This window comes from Octopus bimaculoides, chromosome 5, assembly GCF_046866305.1.
Source record: "Octopus bimaculoides isolate indiv1 chromosome 5, ASM4686630v1, whole genome shotgun sequence".
In the NCBI taxonomy this organism is placed as follows: Eukaryota; Metazoa; Mollusca; class Cephalopoda; order Octopoda; family Octopodidae; genus Octopus; species Octopus bimaculoides.
The window spans coordinates 1131047-1154688 of NC_142932.1; the positions used below are offsets into that span (position 1 = coordinate 1131047).

The window sequence follows — 23642 nt, forward strand, 5'->3', positions numbered from 1 at the left end:
TGTGACCTGAGTGCTAAAACATACATCCATGTATAAAAGATAGAGATACTTACAGAACTAATTCCTGGTAGATTGAGAATAGTGCCAATTACAGGTACACGACGTAGAAAATTTACAGCAACTGGGAAGAAACCACTGTATAAAACAAACAATAAGATGGTATTTTACTGGTTGTTATATCACATACAACATTAAAATGTTAACGTAAAAAGAGAAAAATAGCTCTTAGAATCTATATCTTTAGGATTAGAGCAGTCTGTTGCCAGCATTCAGCACAGTTTGAGGCTACTTTCTTCCTCTCCTCTCACTAGTGTCAAAGACTTTGAAAGAGTATTGGGCTCGGTAGTTCTTTGTTGACTAAGTGATAAAAAAAAAAAAGGGACTCTTTTAAACATATCCTACACTGAACATCAACCCTGATTTGAGGTAGTGTTTGACCACCAGAAACCCAACTCTTCAAAACTGATTTAGCTTCTTCCAATTACTCTATCATTTTCAAATATCTTAATTCTTACTGTTACATCTTCTCTCAAAGATGTTCCTTTAAATATCTTTTAAGATGTTAAGCAAATTCTTGCATTCTATTAAATAGAGTTTTCAAACCAAAAAGTAATCAAATTAAAAAAAAAAAAAATTATAAAATGCATCCAATATCTTATTTCTCGATTGAGAACTAAAATGTTGACGATTTGACACCATTCAGACCAGTGTTAAGCAACTCTCTATGCTTTGCCTCATGTAAGACCCATCTTCTTGGCTCATCTTCAGCTTCTCTATATCAGGAGTTGTTTGGCCATGCAGGCTTTCACTTTCCAAGAGATGTCAGTCTTAATGCTACCTTTGGTATCCTAATCCAATCCATCCTGAGTGTGGCTCAGCCATCTGAGCTATAGATGTTTTGTTTCAAGGATCACACTACAGCAACAAGTTTCACAGCATGACTCCTTATCTCACATTTTGTTGAACCAGAAGATGTGGCAGGTCTTTTTCATGTATCGTCTGTGGAAAGTATTGATCATATTTAAGCCTCCTTTTACTACTTAACAACTTTCTTGGTCATGCATTAAGACAGATTTGACATTGCTGTTACAGAGCTCAGTCTAATACGAAGACTGTATTGCCGAGCTTTCTACGATGGGGTGCTGAAAAGTTCCTGGCTTTAAGAGTATCATGAAAAGCCTTGTTGGAGGCCCAACCTTCTGAGTTCTTTTACAAGGCTTAAAAAAACTGAAGAACCGCTACAATATGTGTGAATCTAAGAGTGGAATATGGTGAATAAAAATCATAATTAGCTGATCCTCCTGTATTTTCTTTTACTCAAAGCAACACCTCGTAGATGTACCGAAGCCTTGTGAATGAAAGACCCTAAATATGTAAATTAAATATCAATAAAGGGACTTAACTCTAGCATAATACTATATATGCAAGGGAGGCAAGTACAAGTGAATTGCACTGAAAATTTGTTCTCGGTGAAAAATAATGCTTATAACTAGAACATAGGGACTTAGGTGTAAAAAAATAATGAACTTACCTAAATAATAAGAAGAATCCATACATTTCTAAGCACATACCGATGACTGGCCAACCGATAAGTACAATAAGTATACCAGTTACAAAGAAACCAGTTGCCTTCACCTTATGCCGTTGAAAGAAGAACCGAAAAGTCCTCTCCAGCCCAATGACACACCCCAAGCCACTTATAAATAGTATCTAGAAAAGAAAGAAAGTTTATTGATAAATCATCAATCATTAAGTACATTGTCTAAGAAATATATATATATATATATATATATATATATATATATATTTTTTTTTTTTTTTTTTTTTCTTTTCAGGTACACGACACTGCTTTTCCCCTTCCCAGGCTACAGGCCCACACCCCCAACACCCATACTGTTAGGATTGGCACTCTCAACGTCGGCACGCTGAAAGGTAGATCTGGTGAAATTGTTGAGATGCTTGAACGGAGATGCGTAGATATGTGCTGCATCCAGGAAGTAAGATGGAGAGGAGGTTCTGCAAGGTTCCTCACAGGCAAAGAACACAGGTACAAGATTTTCTGGGCAGGGAACACTGACGGGGTCGGGGGCGTAGGAATACTTCTAGCGGAGAAATGGGTGGATAAGGTAATCGAGGTCGTTAGAGTAAGTGACAGAGTACTTAAGATCAGACTAGTGCTTCATCATAGATTAGCTACTGTCATCTCAGCTTATGCACCTCAACCTGGGCTACCAGATGGTCTGAAAGACCAATTCTATGACACCCTCTTGCAAACTACCTCGTCGACGAGTGACAGGGACCTTCTCTTTGTGGCTGGAGACTTCAACGGTCATGTCGGACGTCGTGCTGGGGGCTTCCATGGCATACATGGAGGCTATGGCTTCGGTTCCCGCAACGAGGAGGGAACCAGACTGCTGGAGTTCTGTGATGCAACCAATCTTATGGTCTGCAATACCAACTTCAGGAAACCTGCCAGTCACCTAGTCACCTACCGCTCCGGCAGACACTCTAGCCAAATCGACTACATCCTCGCCAGAAATAGGGAAAGAGGGCGGCTTATAAATGCCAAAACCTACCCTGGCGAAGAATGTACCCCACAACATAGATTAGTAGTTAGCGACTTTGGGATCAAGGCAAAATGGGTGCCCAAAATTAGACAGGCGTGGAAAAGAAGGGTGTGGAAGCTTAAAGACCCTGCAAACGGACAGAGACTTAGAGACAAGTTACTTGAAGCATTTAACGAAATAGAAGGGGATATAGCATCATACAACGTGGAAGACAATTGGAGATTTCTGCGGGACAACCTGTTGAAAGCCACCGACCAGATTTGTGGGTGGTGTAAGGTCCCCTCCCAACCCAGAGTAACGTGGTGGTGGAACAAGGAGGTAGACAGGGCTATTAGACAAAAGAAACAGGCTTGGAAGGACTGGAAGAACGGTGGTAGCAGGGAATTGTACCAATGTGCCAGAAGGGAGGCTAGGCGACAGGTTTATTTAGCCAGAGGGGAAGCAGATAAGGAAAGATTTGCCAATGTTCTGCGCCGTGAAGACCAAAGACTCGAGGTATTTCGTGTTGCAAGACAGTGTAGGAGAGAGAATAGTGATGTTGTAGGAGAGAAATGTGTTCGCATGGATGATGGTACGCTTGCATTAAATGAGGATGCAAAGAAAGAGGTCTGGAGATGCCACTACGATAGATTGCTTAATAAAGAGAATGAATGGGAGAAAGAGAGCCTGCCTTATGTCGACCCAATAGAGGGACCAGCTATCCGAGTTGATAGTACCAGGGTAGATAAAGCAATTAAGAGTATGAAGACCGGGAAAGCCCCCGGCCCATCAGGAATCACTGCAGAGATGCTCAAAATATCTGGCAGTGTTGGCTATAGCCTAGTCACCCGTATTACGAACCAGGTGATACACGAAGGAGTCATACCCTATGACTGGTGTAGCAGCATCATAGTCAACTGCTACAAAGGTAAAGGGGACGCTTTAGATACAAATAATTACAGAGGCATCAAGCTGTTAGATCAGGTTATGAAAGTTACAGAGAGGGTCATAGCCCAACTAATTAGGGAGCGAATCAATTTAGATGAGATGCAGTTTGGGTTCGTGCCAGGTAAAAGCACTACTGATGCCTTATTTCTAGTGAGACAGTTGCAGGAGAAATACCTAGCTAAGGATAAACCTCTGTACCTGGCTTTCGTTGACATGGAGAAAGCCTTTGACAGGGTCCCCCGATCCCTTATCTGGTGGTCAATGAGGAAACTTGGGATAGAAGAATGGTTAGTGAGAGCTGTGCGAGCCATGTACAGAGATGCTGCCAGTAAGGTGAGGGTTGGAAATGAGTACAGCAATGAATTCCGGGTAGAGGTAGGGGTCCACCAAGGTTCCGTCCTCAGCCCCCTATTATTTACCATAGTCCTCCAGGCAATCACAGAGGAGTTCAAGACAGGTTGCCCCTGGGAGCTCCTCTATGCTGATGACCTTGCCCTAATTGCGGAGTCACTATCAGAACTAGAGGAGAAGTTTCAGGTGTGGAAGCAAGGTCTAGAATTGAAGGGCCTTAGAGTCAACCTAGCTAAAACCAAAATCCTAATAAGTAGGAAGGTAGATAAAACACAAACCCCTTCAGGTAGATGGCCCTGCTCAGTATGTAGAAAAGGAGTAGGTAGTAACTCTATAAGATGTACCCGGTGCAAGCTATGGACACATAAGAGGTGCAGCAACATCAAAGGCAGGTTAACTAGCAAGTTAGTTTTTGTTTGTGGCAGATGTTCAGGTGCAATAAAGACTGCAAACAAACAGGAAACAACTTCTATCTCATTCCAGGGTGAAAAACTAGAGGTAGTCGATAGCTTCCGCTATCTGGGCGACCAAGTTAGTAGTGGGAGTGGGTGCGCTGAAAGTGTAGCTGCTAGAATAAGAATAGCCTGGGCAAAGTTTAGAGAGCTCTTACCCCTGCTGGCGACAAAGGGACTCTCACTCAGAGTAAAAGGCAGACTGTATGACGCATGCGTACAAACAACCATGCTACATGGCAGTGAAACATGGGCTGTAACTGCTGAGGACATACGTAAGCTCGCAAGGAATGAAGCCAGTATGCTCCGTTGGATGTGTAATGTCAATGTGAATACCCGTCAGAGTGTAAGTATCTTGAGAGAAAAGCTGAACATTAGAAGCATCAGTTGTGGCGTGCAAGAGAGACGATTGCGCTGGTATGGACATGTGGTGAGAATGGAGGAGGATAGCTGCGTGAAAAAGTGCCATACCCTAACAGTTGAGGGAACCCGTGGAAGAGGTAGGCCCAGGAAGACCTGGGCTGAGGTGGTGAGGCAAGACCTTCGTACATTGGGCCTCACCGAGGCGATGACTACGGACCGAGACCTTTGGAAATGGGCTGTGCGTGAGAAGACCCGGCAAGCCAAGTAAGATCGTTGCCAGTGCCCCTGGACTGGTTCTTGTGCGGGTGGCACATGAGATGCACCATTTTGAGCGTGGCCGTTGCCAGTACCGCCTGACTGGCTCCTGTAGGATTTTCGAGCGAGATCGTTGCCAGTGCCCCTGGACTGGCTTGTGCGGGTGGCACATAAAAGACACCATTTCGAGCGTGGCCGTTTTCGTGCGGGTGACACGTAAAAGCACCCACTACACTCTCTGAGTGGTTGGTGTTAGGAAGGGCATCCAGCTGTAGAAACTCTGCCAAATCAGACTGGAGCCTGGTGTTGCCATCCGGTTTCACCAGTCCTCAGTCAAATCGTCCAACCCATGCTAGCATGGAAAGCGGACGTTAAACGATGATGATGATGATGATGATATATGTGTGTGTGTGTGTGTGTGTGTGTCACAAAAGTGATGAGAGATGCTGGCCAGCACTGCTTATGCTAAAAACAAGAGTTGAATTAACTCTAAAACTACTGAAGCGCTAGATTAATGACTGACAAAGGGAGGTAAATCCCTAGCGCACATAGCCATATTGCAATTTCGAATTTTGGTGTAGAACACCTTAATTCTCATCAGCAGAGAACATGGCATTTTTTCCAATCTTCTATCCAGCCTGCTGTCTTAGAAAGGCATAATACAATAATACAAATGAAGGAATGAGCTTCGTAACTACGTGATATCATTGTACAACGTACGTAGTCAAAACAAACAACCTTTAGCATAACAATCATTTTAAATGTGTCTGAACAGCAGAAACTCATACAATAATCATGACACTGTATGTAAATGGATTCTTCCAATGGATGTTTAAAGCAAAATCATAGCATACTTCATTTTGTAAAACAGTAGGGTGTGAGTTAAGAAAATTTTGCATCTATTTCTATTTCTAGCAGGTTGAAAATCCACATAGAGGCTCTCTTGAACAGATATAATTAAAAGCCTTCCAGCTAAGACTATTTGTCCTTTTTTTTTTATTATTAGAATTTAGGAATACTTTATTCAAGGTGTCTCTTTTTATGAGACAGTTGAGTATGATTTGGCTGCTATTTCTAGGAGCTCAAGTGTCAGTTCATCTCCACAGAAATTCCCTTGAAATTTTGGGGCAAGCTTTAACAGCTGAAGTATTTTTGTGGTTTAGGACTCAGAAAAGATGAACAGAAGAATAAATGAAGACATAGAAAGTGTTGGATAGACCAGCCCCCAGAATATTGCACCTTATAGATGAAATAACACAAGGTTTGAGAGAAGTACTAGCCCATGATGCTTTGTGTGTATGTGTGTGTGTGTGGTTGAGTGTTAAACCCTTTTCTTTAACCATATTTCTGTCAAAGTACACTGCTTTTTTTAAAATTAATTTTGAAATTAGTAAAGAAGTTTGTAAAATAACTTTGTCATTATTAAGATGGTATCTCAAACTTAAATCAACATAGTATTTTGATATCACTTTAAAGCATAAAGTTTGCATTCTAGATCCAGGGGTGGTCTTGGGCAGGTTGTTATCAAAATGGTCAAGAAGTTCTCTTTGTAACCATGAGGCCCCAGGATTAATTCCACTGCATGGCATCTTGTGCAAGTGTTTTATTTTTTTTTACCACAGTCTCTGAGCAACCAGAGCCTTGAAAGTGAAATTTGGTGAACAGAAACTATATGGAAGATTGCTGACGGGAATTTATTGGGATTTTAATCCATTAACATTCAAACTGGTCATATTCTACATGTCTTATATTCAAACTGGCTGGATCCAGCCTCTCACTCCTACCCTAAAATCTCATTCTAAGAATATAGTCAAATCATTGAAATTTTAAGGCTATGAAATAATGTACAATTAATTCAAAACAATGTGAATAAATAAGTATTGACATATGACAGGGTAGTCTGAATGCTAAAGGGTTAAAGGGCCAGCCTCATCAACACACTTTGTCACAAATTCTAATTGAGAATTACATTAAGAGTACAAGTGACTATGGGATACTCATTGTTTGTGGAAGCTAAGTGGTTAAGATATTACTCATGATCGTAAGATTGTGGTGTTGATTCTTGGACCAGACGTGTTGCGTTCTTGAGCAAAACACTTCATTTCATGTTGCTCCAGTTTGTTCAGTTGGCAAAAATGAGTAATTCTGTGACAGACTGGCACCCTATCTGGGAAGGCAGGGGAAGGGGGCGATATATATCCACCACAGACGCTGGGAAACTGGCCCTATGAATCTACAGGACTCAGAAAGGAGCTTAATCTTATTTTTTTTAATACTCAACCATTTGGCCCAGTGGAACTCAACTGTTTTTAACCTATGAATTCATTTGGTTTATACTTTATGAGAGTGGACCCTTATAACCATTCAATGTTTAAAAAATCCTATTATTATATTTTTATAATGAAATATTATTAAGAACTGTATTAAAAAAAATTTAAATATTTTGTGTATTGTAGAAGTACAACCAGTTTATTGTACATACATTTGAACAGTACCCTCAGGGGCCATATGGACCCTGGTTGAGAATCACTGATTTAGACTATTATTTAATTAGAAGCTAATTGAGCAGACTGAATACCTGAAATACTCATCATTGAAACTGAGAGATATCTATTTCCTTCCTTTTGCATTCGTTCTTATACTTACATTTCCAAATGCTAGCAGTCCTTTATCAAAAAAGAATAAAACTCCTAAGAAGAGGAATGTTATTCCAAAGCCAGCAAGACCAACACCAATTTCTGGGGGGGGGAAAAAAATAGAAAAAGAAATGAATTAGAAATAAAAACAAATTCAATTTAAGAAAAAAAAAATAGAAAAAGACTCCTAAAACCATGAATATTAATATATCAGTTGAAGGTGGTTTTATATCCTGAAATATTTTGATATGATAATTTAGCATTAAATCCAACTTTATCATACTTATGCCATTATAGATATCTGGCAAAGGCATGTATGCAATAGTTACAATGTTGGGTTTCATTAAAAAAACTATTACGGAGCATCACTTGCCATCATTTCTCCAGACTCCTTTAACCGATTAGTATTTAAACTGGTTATATCCGGTTTATGTTCAAACTGGCCAAACCCAGCCTCTCACACTTACCCTACAATATCATTCTAAAAATAAATAATCACATCATTGAAATCTCAAAGCTATGAGATAATACATTGCTAATTGAAAACAATGTGAATAAATAAGCATTACATTTGACAGAGTAATCTGAAAGCTAAATGGTTAACTAATTGATAAGCAAATTAGATGCCACTTTTTTTTTTGTCCAGTTTGTTTCCTTGATTGTTTGAGACCTTGCTTGATTGAATGTCCATTCTGGTATCTTATATTAGGTTTAATTCAGTTGACTTATGTTTTACTCATTTACAAAAAAATTTTGCATGACTCCATCCCCTGCTTCAAAAATCAATGTTCTACCATTTCCATCTTTATCAAATTACTACAGTCAAGGATGTAGAAATGGTGAACAGAGGTGTGGTCATTGCTGTTTAGTAAATATTCCTGGCATGACCACTCTGTTTTTTAGAATATGTAAAATATTTTATTCAATGTCTCTTTACAATTTTGAATATTATTAATATTGTAAGGTATGAATTGAGGTTGGCTCCTATTTCTAGCAAGTCAAATGACTATGAAGAAGTTCCTTCATTGACTCTTGATTGAAAGAGTAGAATGATGAATTAGATACACTTCATATTGGGTTTTAACCCTCACTGTCCTGTGTTCAAACTGCCAGCATTGATTTTACCTCTCATTTAAAATAATATCAATGACATACAAAGAACTTGTCAGAGTCCTTTCAAAGCTTTCCACAATCCCCATTAACCCTTTTGTTACAATATTTTTGTTGTAATATACTGCCTTTGTTTCAATTAACTTTGAAAATAATTAAGGATTTAATAAAATAACTGTCATTATTAAGCAGGTGTTTGGAACATAAATGAACATGAAATTCTGATGGAAGGTTTTAATTTAGAGCTCTTTAAAACTGAAACAGATGATGAGGTCACAGAATGCAATGAAAGGACTCTTGACAAACCAACTGATTCATCATCATCATCATCATCATCGTTTAACATCCGGTTTCCATGCTAGCATGGGTTGAACGATTTGACTGAGGACTGGTGCAACCGGATGGCTACACCAGGCTCCAAGCAATCGATATTAAGAACTCTTCATACAAATACACGTTCCACTCCTATAAAGTCTGGCCTTGTTCCTAATCAAATGTAATCACCATTATTATTTTTTGGCAGAATCATTTGAGCATTGGATAAAATGATTTGTAATAATTGATATAGTTTTTTTTTTAACAGTTGAGTTCAAACCCTGCTAAGGCCAACTTTGCCTTTCATCATTCCAGGGTTCATAAAATATAGTGAAATACCAATTAACTATCCACCTTCAAATTGGAGGCCTTGTATCTATATATGAAATCATTATTATTACTACAAGAATGTTATCTGTCATGTGATGGGTAACTTTGGAAGTATACTTTTGCCACCATGGGTAATATCAAAAAATATGGTATGCATACACTGATTATAATTTAACTTATTGTCTCTTATCCACTATGTTTATGATTCTCTCTCTCTCTTACAGTGTGTAGATATAGCATTCTTTTACTCACTGCCTGCCATGAAGCCTTGTATGTGCACTTATCCTTCACCTCTTATGTTAACTCTCTGTATCTCTCTTTTACTCTATATGATGTAAAGCGTGAATAGGGGAATCAACTAATCAATATTTATATTATTTATTAAGACAGGCATGTTAAATGCCTTGTGTTCTTTTATTCATTTCTTACTGGGGCTTCCATCTGATTCCTCCAGTCACACTTTACATCATATAGAGTAAAAGAGAGATACAGAGAGTTAACATAAGAAGTGCAGGATAAGTGTGCACACTAGGCTTGATGACTGGCAATGAGTAAAGGAATGCTATATCTGCATACTGTAAGAAAGATAAAATGATAAACACAAAGGAGAAGAGAGAATAAGTTAAACTATAATTATTGCATGCATAATGACAGAATCAGTGGAACAATTAATAAAATGATTTGTAGAATTTTGCTACAACTCTTTATGTTCCAAGCTGGAGTTTAAATCTTGTAGAACTTGATAAAATATGTCTCAGTTAATTATATCCATCAGCCCCTTTTCCTCACAATTTATAGCCCTGTGCTAAATTTAAAATCATTAGAATTACAACTGTTGTCCAGGCAGTGAGCTGGCAGAATGCTTGGAAGCATTTTGTCCTTTTCCACATTCTGAGTTCAAATTCTGCTGAGGTCAACTTTGCCTTCCATCCTTTTGGGGGGGGGGGTTCGATAAAATAAGTACCAGTTGAACACTGGAGTTGATGTTATTGGCCATCTTACTCTCCCAAACTTGCCGGCCTTGTGCTAAAATTTGAAATCAGTATTACAACTGTTGTTGAAGTATAGGGGTTGATTTTTACAGTGTCTGAAAATCCTGTGGGAAGCTTTTCCTCTCTAGGCATTATCCATGCTTGTTTCTATGGTGAAAATTTATGTTTCTTACACACTGATCTTCACTTCATGACCTATATAAGAATTGATATTCTCTTTCATATGTACACACACAGACTTGATAGACATACACATGCTCTGAACAGGTATCATTTCTTATTCATTTCTTCCTCTCCTTTGATAAAGGGCTCACCTGAACCAGTAGGCTACTTCTATGATTTTCGCCATACAATTCATTGTGAACAACTTCTTATGTTAATTTTTTGTTCATGCGTGTCTCCATTTTGTCCACCAGTTTTTTAATTCTTGGTTACCTGTTATAACCTTTCACCTTGTCTGTCTGTCTGTCTCCTATTTCCCTTATTCCATTAACACAATTTTACCTACCTTCATTCATTCATACATTCTTTTACTTGTTTCAGCCATTTGACTGCAGCCATGCAGGAGCACCAGCTTTAGTCAAACAAATCAAACCCAGGACTCATTCTTTGTAAGCCTAGTACTTATTCTATCAGTCTCTTTTGCCAAACTGCTAAGTTTCGGGGATGTAAACACATCAACATCAGTTGTCGAGCAATGGAGGGGGGGGGGCAACAAACAGAGACACACACATATATATAAATACAATGGGCTTCTTTTAGTTTCCATCTACCAAATCCACTCACAAGGCTTTGGTTGGCCTGAGGCTAAAGTAGAAGACACTTGTCCAAGATGCCATGCAGTGGAACTGAACCTGGAACCATGTGGTTGGGAAGCAAGCTTCTTACCACACAACCATCATGTGTGTGTGTGTGTGTGTGTGTGTCTGTGTGTGTATATATATATACATATATATATATATATATATATATATATATATATATATATGTGTATATATATATATATATATATATATATATATATATATATATGTATGTATGTATAAGCGTGTGTGCGTTTTGAGACTGATAGAATAAGTACTAGATTTAAAGAAAAGAAAAGTTAAGGTATCAAATTGTTTGTCTAAAACCCTTCATGGTGGTACTCCAGTATGGCCAGTCAAAGTTACATAAATATACATTTAGAAGTGAGTCTTGCTTGCACTTGTATAAATATGCAGGGATCTATTAATAACACGTGTGATGTGGGTTGCTGTAACTGGATTAGTGTTCATCTCTTTCTCTAACAGTTTGTGCTAGTGTAATGTTGATACTTATCTCCAGGACAAAAGGTAATTCAACCATGCCCATCCTGTCTCTCATTCAGAGACAATGTAACCCAGATGACACTATCCAATGTGTCATTTTTTTCATGCAGTTGAATGCGATATGAGAAAGATTTATTGTTTCAAGTGCGTCAAGCAATCAAAACGACTCTATTTTTAGCTTGTAAGTATGGTATGTGTAATTTTGATGATATAGCAAAAACCATCCAGTTAAGTGATGATGTTGTCAAACACAGAAGACTTCCTCTCACATACAGAAAGGGAGGGGTATGGGTAAGGGGAGAGAAAGGGACGAATAGAGGGGAAGAGGTGGAAGATAGAGAGAAAGGGATGAAACAGAAATATGAAGAGAAGATGGACAAAACAGAGAGTGTACTGGGCAAGAAGTGCAGAGTTGTGGAGATAGAAAGAGAATAGAAAAGTAATCGGATGATATGAGAAGGTTCAGTTAGAACCTTTTAGTTGAACGGCCCACCATAATTTTCAGTACAATTAACGTCGTTGTCAATTAACAAAAACTGTTAACCGAGAATGTAATTACAGCTAAGTTAGCATATTTCCCTTACACTCCGACCCTTCCTCTACTAGCCTCGTTCATTTGGCGTGAGGCAGTGGTTCCAACTAAAAACATTCCAAATATCGTCAACTATCCTCCTGCACTTACAAGAACCGTTCTTCTATGTGTACAAGTGTGTTTTACATGTCAAAACATATTTACAAGTGTTTCATAGTGCTGATGTCAACTCTGTAAAATTATTAGTACTGTCGATGTAAATTCCATCCCCCTATGTCCTGCGTTCAAATCCTACCAGTGTCAATGTTCTCTTATCTAAATTCTGAAAGTCCATTCAACGACAAAACACCTCCCACAAAACATTTGGGGTATCGTACCAATAATAGTTAACATACCTGCCATTACATGACTGACATATATAAAAAGATGTTAAAAAAAAAAAATTTTCGGTGTTGATTTCACGTGTCTAATTTCAATTCCTTTCACATTACTAATCTCTTTATTCGCTTTTAAAAAGTCAAATCAAACTTTGTGGATAGTTAATTGACAGAAAATTAAATCATGAAATCCAGTTAAGGAATTATAAAATTATTTGTGAAATGAAAGAATAGGGTGTCATTTCGTCCCAAGTCAACCTCGATAACCAAAAGCATTCATAATTCTTTTTGTTTGTTTTTGCATGTGTATGTATGTATGTATGTATGTATGGGGTATAGAATGTACCGGGCTATGTTATCCATTCGTCTGCTTGTTTTTTTTTTCTTGAGAGAGATTTAGCTGCTATTTTAAGCAGGCCGTGAGAAAAAAGTAGAATGTCATTCGGAATCAGTTGACCAGTCAACGCAAAGGTAAAGCAATAAATAAGACACGAAAAAGAGAAGACAATTGAGCGATGTTTTACTTACTTTGACAATCTGTTACTTCCATCATCTTGAATCAAGTACGTGTAGAATGACACTGCTAATTAAGTTATAATGATAATAATATAATGGGTATTATTATAAATATGAAAGTTTATTGTCTTATTTAATAGTGTCACATAGAAACACACTTCAGTACTGAGACGAAAAAAACCAAACAAAATGAAGGGTCGTGTTGTAGATGACTAATTTGAAGCGGAAGTTGGTTCAATAGGGGAAAATTTGGGGGTTTCTTACACCTTGCGTGTTTTTCCTCGCTTTCTTTCTCGAACTTACAATCAGACTTTAAATGTCGCTCGATAGACTTCTTAACATGGTTCACTTTTCTCTTTTGGATAAATGGTGACACAAACGAACCCGAAGATAGTGTTCGGTAATGTGACAACAAAAGTACGCAAAAAAAATGTAATTATGATAAGTCTTGTTTTCTTCTTTTTGTTGATATCACATAAATAATGGGGATTATGGTGGAGATGGCGACAATTGACAATTTTTTTTTCTTTTTATATAGAAAATATTAATTATTATTAATTATTATTGTTTGTAGTTTGTTGTTGATGAAGTGGTTGTTGGCAGTGGTGATATTAGAGTCATAGGGTAAATGTCAGCCGTTTGTCTTCTGCTCCATCCATTCACACTTTATAACAAAATCACTGGAATAAAATTAAATAGCGAGATGACATAAACAGATTACAAACTGGAGAGAATATGTTTAACATCCCAGATGTGAAATGCTGGTTCTTCTGCTGTGATTACACGCGTGCAGGTGTTGGTATGTGTGTAAATATGTTGTTGTTTGTAAGAGCGGCCGGCGACACGACAAAGTGAGTGGCAAACGAAAACGAACCAACGACGACCACTTCTGGTGTAAGTCGCTTACGTGGAAACTCATGCGTGGTCAAGGGACGTAACAACTTCCGGAAGAGGTAAACTTACCTCCCTTGGATTAGAGATGGTTCTAATCAAGGGGAGGTTAGCAAAGGTATCTTGTAATAACCGCATATATCAACTGAAACAAGGACGTGTCCTCTTAATTGTTCACCTACTTCTGTAAATGGATCTACGTCGGTTTCTACGATGAATGTTTCAGTTGTTTGAATAACTCCCTACTCATTGAACTGACTTGTAAATGGCTGAGTATTAATGTAATTCTCTGACAGAATTAGCATGACTGGACACTTATATAATCCATTTGACAGGCTTCCAAGCTGTTAACACACTGGTTCAAGATGATATGCAACTGAACCGAACTCTAGTTAATTGCGTATCGAACTTGTAAGCCATTCCGCCTTGCCTGTATGACAGTAAAATTAAAATGGAAACGCTTTTGCTTGATCACATTTCTTCTTAACACCATAATCAGGCGCTAACAAAAGAGCTTCTATGTGCTACTCGAGAAACTAGAGATAAATGCAACACTTTCCTCAAATTATACTCTACCATCTTCCCCTACCTCAAACCTCCCAGAAACAAAAAGAACGTAATATTGGATAATGTAACCCTAGATATACTATCTTTTACTTTTTATTTGTTACTGCGGTCATACTGGGGCACCGCCTCGAAGGGTTTTAGTCGTAAAAATCGACCCCAGGACTTGCTTTTTTTCTAAGTCTAATACTTATTCTATCAGGCTATTTTGCCGAACCGCTAAGTTACGGGAACGTAAACACACCAACACCAGTTGTGGAGGACAAACACAAACTAAAAGACACACACACACACACACATGATAGACTTTTTATACCTTCCATCTACCAAATCCATTTACAAGGCTTTGGTTGGCCCGAGGCTATAGCAGAAGTCACTTGCCCTAGGTGAAACTGAAACCATGGGGATGAAAAGCAAACTTCTTACCACACAGCCGCATCTGCGCCTATATCTTAAAGAAAAAAGGAAAAAAGAAAATAGATGGATTGACTCTGTTATGAAGTCTGCTTCATTAGGGCTAACATGTGACTAAAAAGACAATATAATTAGTTTAATCTCAAATGGGAAGATTATTAGATGTCCATGTATTAAATCATCAGGTGGTTATTAACTACATAGTTTCGACATGGTAGTGATTGTTTTGTTAGGGTTGGGGTTCGAAAATCTATAGCGAAACCCACCAAACTAAGACCGACAGTAAACTATAACCTTCGGTTGATGGAGTTTCTCATCAGTCATTTGATTGGCTAGAAATAACTGCCAATTTACCTTCAAATCACAACCAGCCTGACGTCTTGTGAGGAAAAAGAGCAAGTATACATTACGTAATGTACGTATGAAAGCACCCCCACGCACAAACTACAAAAAAAGAAATGGAAGAAAGAAGGGAAAAAACGGATGATGATGACTGGAACATTGTAGATTATCGTATCGAGTGGTGGATTAGCCTGATATGAGGCTAAAAACTTTCTCATCAAAACGAAGCTAGCTCTCAACGGAGATGTAATCATATCATAGTGTTGGATTTATGGCGATCTTTCACTCACTTTGGCCATGTATTTTATTCTTGCAGTAGTTTCATGTATTCGAATAGTGTGCATATGTGGATGCGTGCGTGTGTCTATAGATTTTATCCTTGATTATAATGACATTATATATATATATATATATATATATATATATATATATATATATATATACGTAAACATAATTAAGGGATCAGCAACAGTTGCTTCACCACATACCGAAGTTCAGAAATAGTAGCTACAGCGTTTAAGCACTTTAGCTGCTATTTCTGAACTTCGGTATGTGGTGAAGCAACTGTTGCTGATCCCTTAATTATGTTTATAAATCTGTAAGAACTTTCAAATAAGTTCTTTACCGATAACGGTGTTTACATACCGAAGTGCTTGGTAAAAATTATTAATTATTAATTTATTAATAAATTAATAATCCTTTACCCTTTTATTTGTAATAATTATATATATACGTATATATACACACGCACATGTGTATGTATGCGCAGGGACCTGGAAATACCTGGGTTAGTGTCTAGGCACGCGGTTGGCCCACTGCGAGTAGGAGGCCCTTCTGTTGTCGTCAAGATATACCCTTGGATGCTGTAGACGTAATGAGATATGATCGGGTAATGCGGTCACAAAAGCCAGTTTCACCATCCGCTCCATCACTGCTCCAGGAAACCCTACTAAGCTCGCCAACCTTCTACTCTCGCTCACATAATCATCTATCTACTCGCCCGCCCATACTGTAGGCATTGAATATCCCCTCCGTGTACGCGTCCTTCAGACGATCTTCAATCTTTTCAACTTTCTCCTGGTCCGCTTCGTCCATTTCCAAGTATTGATCCAGGGCACTGTTTTTTTTAAAGTACAACAGCTTAAAGCTAGCCATATCTTCTCTACCCTGCAGCTTCACCATGAGTCTCACCTTTTTTGATACAGGCCACCACATCGCCTTACCCAATAAACAGTCTCAACACATCGCTTTTGACTCTGATTTTTGTGATCACCGCACGTCGGCTGTCGGAAAGACAGGGGCGCAAAAACGAGAACAAAAATTTGAAGAAGAAAGGCAATATATATACATATATATATGATGATGATGGCCGTCCACTCGTGACCGAGGAAGACCATTGCCGACCTTTAGGAACATTGTGCGCTCTTGGACTAACTTATATTTTGCATTTGCGGCTCCGCTGGTGGCTAATGAGCCCTGCTCTTGACAAGCATACACAACTGCTTTCCCCATTCAGTATACGAGCCGTGCGCTTTCGCGCAGTTCACTTGAATTCTTCATGCTGGATACGTGCTCTTTCAAAAGTGTCGATCCCCTCCTTAACCTGCTTCCTCCATCCGTGGCGATGACAGGCATTGTTCTCCCAGTCAGTGTCCTGCATATCACGGGTCTTTAATGCGGACTTGACACAGTCCTTAAATCGCAGCCTTGGTTTCTGCCGGAGTCTCCTTCCATTCACAAGTTCTCCATAGAGCATCTGCTTAGGAATCCTGCTATCCTTCATTCTAATAAGGTGTCCGGTCCAACGTAACCGGTGCTTGTGCTTGCCTCAATACTCAAGATATCAGCATTTGGACTCAGCATTAGCCTGGACAAGACTGTTGTAATGTTCCAGCCTGCACCAGGAAATCCATATATGGAACTAGCTATCTTGGCTGAAGGAACAATTCTGAAGGTAGTAGACAAGTTTGTCTACCTGGGCAGCACACTCAGCCGTTCTTGCTCCCTGGATGAGGAAATATCTTTCAGGTTGCAGAGAGCAACTAATTCCTTCCGGTCTTATCAGTCTCGTGTCTGGTCCCAGCATGGCATCGCAAGGCAAACAAAAGTTGCTGTGTACCGTGCATGTGTACTGACATCACTCCTCTACTCATGTGAGACATGAGGAAATGGCAGGCAATGACTTCGAAGTTTCGCCGACGACCGACTTTCTGAGACTGGTAACACTTGACTTTCTGATATATTAAAGTTCTTTCCAGCTGAAAAGCGAAAACTCAATAACTAGAACATGGATAACAATAACGATAATTGTTAGGTATTGAACTTTAGGAAAATCTTGTATATTTTTACTGTTCCACTTACAGATTTTATTTGTAAAGAGTGTGTTAGCCGGTTTCTTAGCTTATAAATCCTAGCTTTTCCATACTGTCGCGTAGATATTTGCTAACTGAACCAAGTGCATCAAAAACGCTTGGCATAAATGTAAATTTATAATCAGGAGAAAGGGACTGAAGATTTTGAAGCAGTTATCCATAGAAATTCTTCTTTCTGATTTTGAAAGAGATGATCACATTTGCAGGGTAGCTGGCTTCCATGACTGCGTATACCTGTACTATTCCAGATAGTAACGTCATGTCTGTTACGTTTGCACTTGGCAGAAGATTTGAAAGATATGTTCCATCAATATTGTTTGTACTGACATGTATGTATGCATGTATGCATGTATGTATGTATGTATGTATGTATGTATGTATGTATGTATGTATGTATGTATGTATGTATGTATGCATGTATGTATATATGAATATGCATGTGTGTGTATATATCTATACACACATGTACATATACATACACACACATTTATGTACACATATATACGTATACATATATATTTGATATGTATATATGTATATATAAAATACAAAAATGGGACAAGAACGCAAAACATCCAGACAGTTAGGTGTATACAAAAAAGGGACAACAAAACATCCAGACAGACGATACAAAGAAAACAAGGACGGGTCTTTCGGAGTTTTCTATCCCCAGTCGAGTTCCAGATTATCTTTGCAATTTCGGCTGGTTATACTCGAGGTTGCTCCAATCTGGCCAGCCCCAAGGAAAAACTAAGCTAAGAGCATTAGATTCCTTGGAAGAAAGTATACGAAAACAAGGACGGATAATGTTACGAAAGTACAATGCAAATAGCAGGACATAACAGGAGGTGTAATGGCCCAGTGGTTAGGACAGCGAACTCGCGGTCATAGGATCGCAGTTTCGATTCCCAGACCGGGCGTTGTGTTTACTGAGCGAAAACACTTAAAGATCCCGTAGGGGGCGGGACGAACCCTGCTGTACTCTTTCACCACAACTTTCTCTCACTCTTTCTTCCTGTTTCTGTTGTACCTGTATTTCAAAGGGTCAGCCTTGTCACACTCTGTGTCACGCTGAATTTCCCCGAGAACTACGTTAAGGGTACACTTGTCTGTGGAGTGCTCAGCCACTTGCACGTTAATTTCACGAGCAGGCTGTTCCGTAGATCGGATCGACTGGAACCCTCGACGTCGTAACCAACGGAGTAATATATATATATATATATATATATATATATATATATATATATATATGTGTGTGTGTGTGTGTGTGTGTGTGTGTGTGTGTGTGTGTGTGTGTGTGTGTATTTGAATGTGTGTGTGTGTGTGTAGTTGAGTGTGTGTGTGTGTGTGTGTAAGGATTTAGGAAAGAGAGTTCAAGAAAATTGTGCAACCGAGCAAATAGGAACAGAAAACCTATTTCCACATTTCCTGAAAACTTGGAGTCTTGTAGTTGATAGAATATAAACACAATTTTCAAAAAAGAAAACCCATAATTTTTCGTTAATGAGATAATTAATTATTTCTTTGACATTAAGTTGCCATCTGGACAACTTATGTTTGTATGTTTCTAGAATTTTCCCATTAACATGCTTCTTCACTAAAATGCCTAACAATCACGTTTGTGACGTGCTAGAAGTTGTATTCACATCTCCCTCAAAATCGAGAAGAGAAAATATTTGTTTAGAAACAGAAAATAAGGGAGGGTGGTCAGCAATTGAATCTTCTTTGATCATAAGCCTGAAGGAACTGAGTTGTTTCGGGGTCAAACAATAACTACATTCAACAACGTCACCCCACTCTCTGTCTGTCTCTCTGTCTCTCTGTCTCTGTCTCTCTGTCTCTGTCTCTCTGTCTCTGTCTCTCTCTGTCTCTCTCTCTCTCTCCAGTCTCTCTTAGAATTCTATACGATTCTTTGGCGGTATGGGTCCGAAAATATGGTTGATATCTTCGTCTGCATACTGGGTTTGGATCGCTTTTTAGTTTTCACCCCTTTTATTCTACCGATTCAGCATGATAGAACGAACCTTAATTGGTTTCGCTTTTTTAAGCTATTAAGATCCCTCAGCAACCACACAACAGCAACGTTGTGCCCAAATATGGTGGAAATTCAGTATTAAGGTAGCCTGGAGAAACGTATGGAGTGATTATTCTCCCATCGGTCGAGAACTGAGAAGTTAGTAAACAAATACCGCGTTAGGTTTCAGTCGTGTCTTATATTGTCTCTATGACCTACCCCACTTCTGACATCAAATGGTTATAAGCATACATGTGTCTAAGAAAAGATGTGGGATCAGTTCGATTTTTGCCAATACCAAGCAGATTGATTAAGATTTTTCATATTAATCCCACTTTGGTTGTCTTTTCTGTAGTTACCATAGCAGTTTTCTTTCATCCCTTTATGAATTCATATACAACCTGAAAAAAAAGAAAAAAAAAAATTACGAGTTGCTCTGATTTCGCGCCCCCATTTTACACGACTAAGCGATACATACACGTTAAGATATTAAAAGTGCAAGATCTTGACATCAGCTGTAAACTTCAAAAGAAACAGGGATATTGACAGACTCTATATCAGAAGAAAAGTGAGAAGAAGAGGTTTAAGATCAGTGCAAACAGCCTTTGAATACCGTATGGTTTCACTTAGCATGTACTAAACAACAGCTGCAAAAATAAATGCATAAACAAAATACTGAGGAATGAGGTGAATAAAGTACTATAGGTCGATAGTGAACTCCTCAAGAAGCACTCACTTACTGATGGCCTTCTATGTGGACCCAAAAGCGCAAGATTAGCATATCTTAGCAAAGACCTGGAAGAGAAACACTCTGTATATCTCAGAAAGGTTATGTAAGGGTAAGTTCCTGTAAACTTCAAGAAGACGACAATATTAACATGAAGTATAACCTCCCTTAGGTGCGTGACTTAGTGGTTAGGTTGTTGTAACTATGATTTTAAGATTGTGGTTTCGATTCTTGGACTGGGTGATGCGTCGCGCTCTTGAGCAAAACACACTATTTCGCGTTGCTCCAGTTCGCTCAACTGGCAAAAATGAGTTATCCTGCGACAGACTGGAGTTGAATATATATATATATATATATATATATATATATATGTACATGCCAGAGAATCTGAGAAACCGGTACTATAAGCCTATTTATGGCTCAGAAAGAACCCTTTGATGCTTGATCCTTGATAGCCTCCCTTGGATTCATAATCTTCACATCACATTACATATCGAAGGCTACACTTTCGTAATCTATGAGCTGGAGATAGCAAAGAAATATCTAATGAACAAAAGAAGGCAGTGAAGTCCTTAAGTCCCAAGATGTCAAATATGTTCTTTTTCTGTGAAGTACATTATGCGTGTAATCAGCTGTTGCTGGAAAATATCATCGAAGAACTACTTTCCATTACAACAGGACATTGTTGTTAAAATAATATACAATGTCATTAGCAGGGGAGACTGCTGTGAAATATAGACAACACCTGTGTTATTTAGTTCACAAATTTATAGAATGCAAAGAGTATTAGTGGACACTTCGACCAAATGCAAACAGAACGAGCCTACTTCAGTTAATTTGTAACAGGAAGGAAAAATCATGTAGAGTCATAGAGATCGGCTTCCCTGCAGACGCAATTACTTCTAAAATCAGCGAGAAAGAGAATATTTAAGGAAACTGTTTTGAAACCTTCAGCTCTTCTACTCTGATTATAAATTCACATTTATACCAATAATCATTTATACTCTTATATTAATAAATGTGTAAATGATTATCTGAAAAAGCTAGGATATTCCAGCCAACAAAGAGGCTGGCTAGCATGCACGTTAAAGGTAGTTTGTATGCAAGAATTTTTTAAAGGTTCAATATGTAGCACCGGTATTTCCTCCAAATTCCAGCAATGGAGTTTGATTTCTTTGCTGGAAAAAAGTTCTCTCTTTGTAGAAAAAATTCCAATAATTAAATACACACACACACACACACACGTTTACACGCATACATACGTGCATAAATACACAAATACATACATACATGCTTACATACATACATACATACATACATACATGCATGCATACATACATACATACATACATACATACATACATGCATACATACATAATACATACATACAGGGGTTGGACAAAATAATGGAAACACCTTAAAATTTCAAGCAAATTTATTTTAATATTAGGTAGGATTGCTTTTGGCAGTAATTACAGCTTGAATTCTATGAGGTATGGACTTATACAGAGTTTGAATTGGTTCCAAAGGAATTTTGTCCATTCTTCAGCTAAAACAGTTCTTGTAGTGCTGATGGTGGAGGATAGCGACTTCTTACTTGTTTTTCTAAAATGCACCATAAATGTTCAATGATATTGAGACCTGGGGACTCTGGTAGCCAAATAGGATGTTCAACTTCACTAGAATGTTCATCGTGCCATTTAGTAACAACTTTAGCTGTGTGAATTGGTGCATTATCACCCTGAAAGGTTGCGTTTCCCTCCGGACACAGTTGCGCAAACATAGGATGAATTTGATCAGATAAAATGCTTAAATAGGCTTGAGTATTAATTCTGCCATGAAGGGAAACCATTGGGCCGGTGGATTTCCAAGATACAGCCCCCAGATCATCCTCCATGTTTAACAGTTGAAAGAAGGCAGTCTGGGTCAAATACTTTTTTGGCTGTCTCCACACGTATACTTGGCCAATAGTCGGAAATAAGGTAAAGGATGTCTCATCCGAGGATATAACATTCTTCCACTGCTCTAGGGACCAATTCTGTAGGTTTTTACTCCACTCTAAACGCTTTGCAATGTTTGTTTTTGAAAGTAGTGGTTTTCTGATTGCAGCACTCCAGTGAAATCCGGCTTTGTGCAGCTTCCGGTGAACAGTTTTTGTGGAAACTGGGTTCTCGAGGTGGTCATTAAGCTCTGCAGTAATTTTGGGTACTGTACTTTTGTTATCCTTTCTAACAATTTGCGTAAAAGTCCGACAGTTCCTGTCTGAAAGTTTTGGTTTTCTTTTGGAGTTTTGTTTCGACGAGGAGGTTTTCTCTCTTTCTCAAAGGCTGTCATTACTTTCGAGACAGTACTTCTTGATACACCAAACATTTCGGCTGTTTTCATCACGCTAGCACCTGCCATACAAACACCAACAATTTGACCTCTTTGAAAGTCCGACAGGTCTGTCATTTTAATGAATTTTAATTACGTTTTTCTGATGATATCTGAAAAGAAACAGCAATTTTAGCAAAACATATTAAGCAACACTAATAATAAATCAAAAACAAAAATAAACAAGCTTTCGGTGGTTTCATAGATATTTCAAAATTATGATGCTATGATGCTAGGTGTTTCCATTATTTTGTCCAACCCCTGTATATACATACATATACTTGTAATTATTGGGGCACTGGGATATGCCTAAATACCAATTTTGAGAAATTAGGCATCTCAAAAGCAGAAAGGAGAAAGCTGATTCGAAAACTACAGATCCAAACCATCACCGAAACTGTAAAAATCTGTAAAACTTTCCAGAAGTTTATCATTTAAGTATATATGTGTATATATATATATGCAACTATATGCATGAGAATACATACATGAAACAAAACATACAAGTCAGGAGAATAGGGAAGCTGATCAACCAGTTCGAAGTCAGTCATACACAGCAGTCATACATACATACACACATACATACATACAACCATACATACATACATACATACATACATTCATACATAAATACATACATACATGCATGCATGCATGCATACATGCATACATGCATACATACATACATAATGCATGCATACATGCGTGCACACATACATACATACATACAAACATACAAACATACATGCATACATACATATATACATACATACATACATACATACATGCATGCATACATACATACATACATACATACACACATGCATACATACATACATACAAACATACATACATACATATATACATACATACATGCATGCATGCATGCATACACACATACATATATACATACAT

At 38.2% G+C, this 23642-nt stretch overlaps 1 protein-coding gene across 5 annotated transcripts in view; it reads right to left on the minus strand.

Moving 5' to 3' along the window:
• LOC106875604 (vesicle transport protein GOT1B) overlaps positions 1 to 14289 on the minus strand; it is a 47509-nt gene extending 33220 nt beyond the window's left edge. The window contains exons 1-4 of one of the 5 annotated variants that reach the window (XM_089351914.1): positions 13043 to 14289; positions 7562 to 7653; positions 1532 to 1710; positions 54 to 135 (exon numbers count right to left, since the gene is read on the minus strand). In XM_089351914.1, the coding sequence (XP_089208040.1) occupies positions 54 to 135; positions 1532 to 1710; positions 7562 to 7653; positions 13043 to 13067 (378 nt within the window). In that variant the 5' untranslated portion in view covers positions 13068 to 14289. The remainder of the gene's footprint in view (positions 1 to 53; positions 136 to 1531; positions 1711 to 7561; positions 7654 to 13042) is intronic. The other 4 variants (XM_014923821.3, XM_014923820.3, XM_089351915.1 and 1 more) reach the window with 4 other exon arrangements.
• Between the last annotated feature and the right edge of the window lie 9353 nt (positions 14290 to 23642).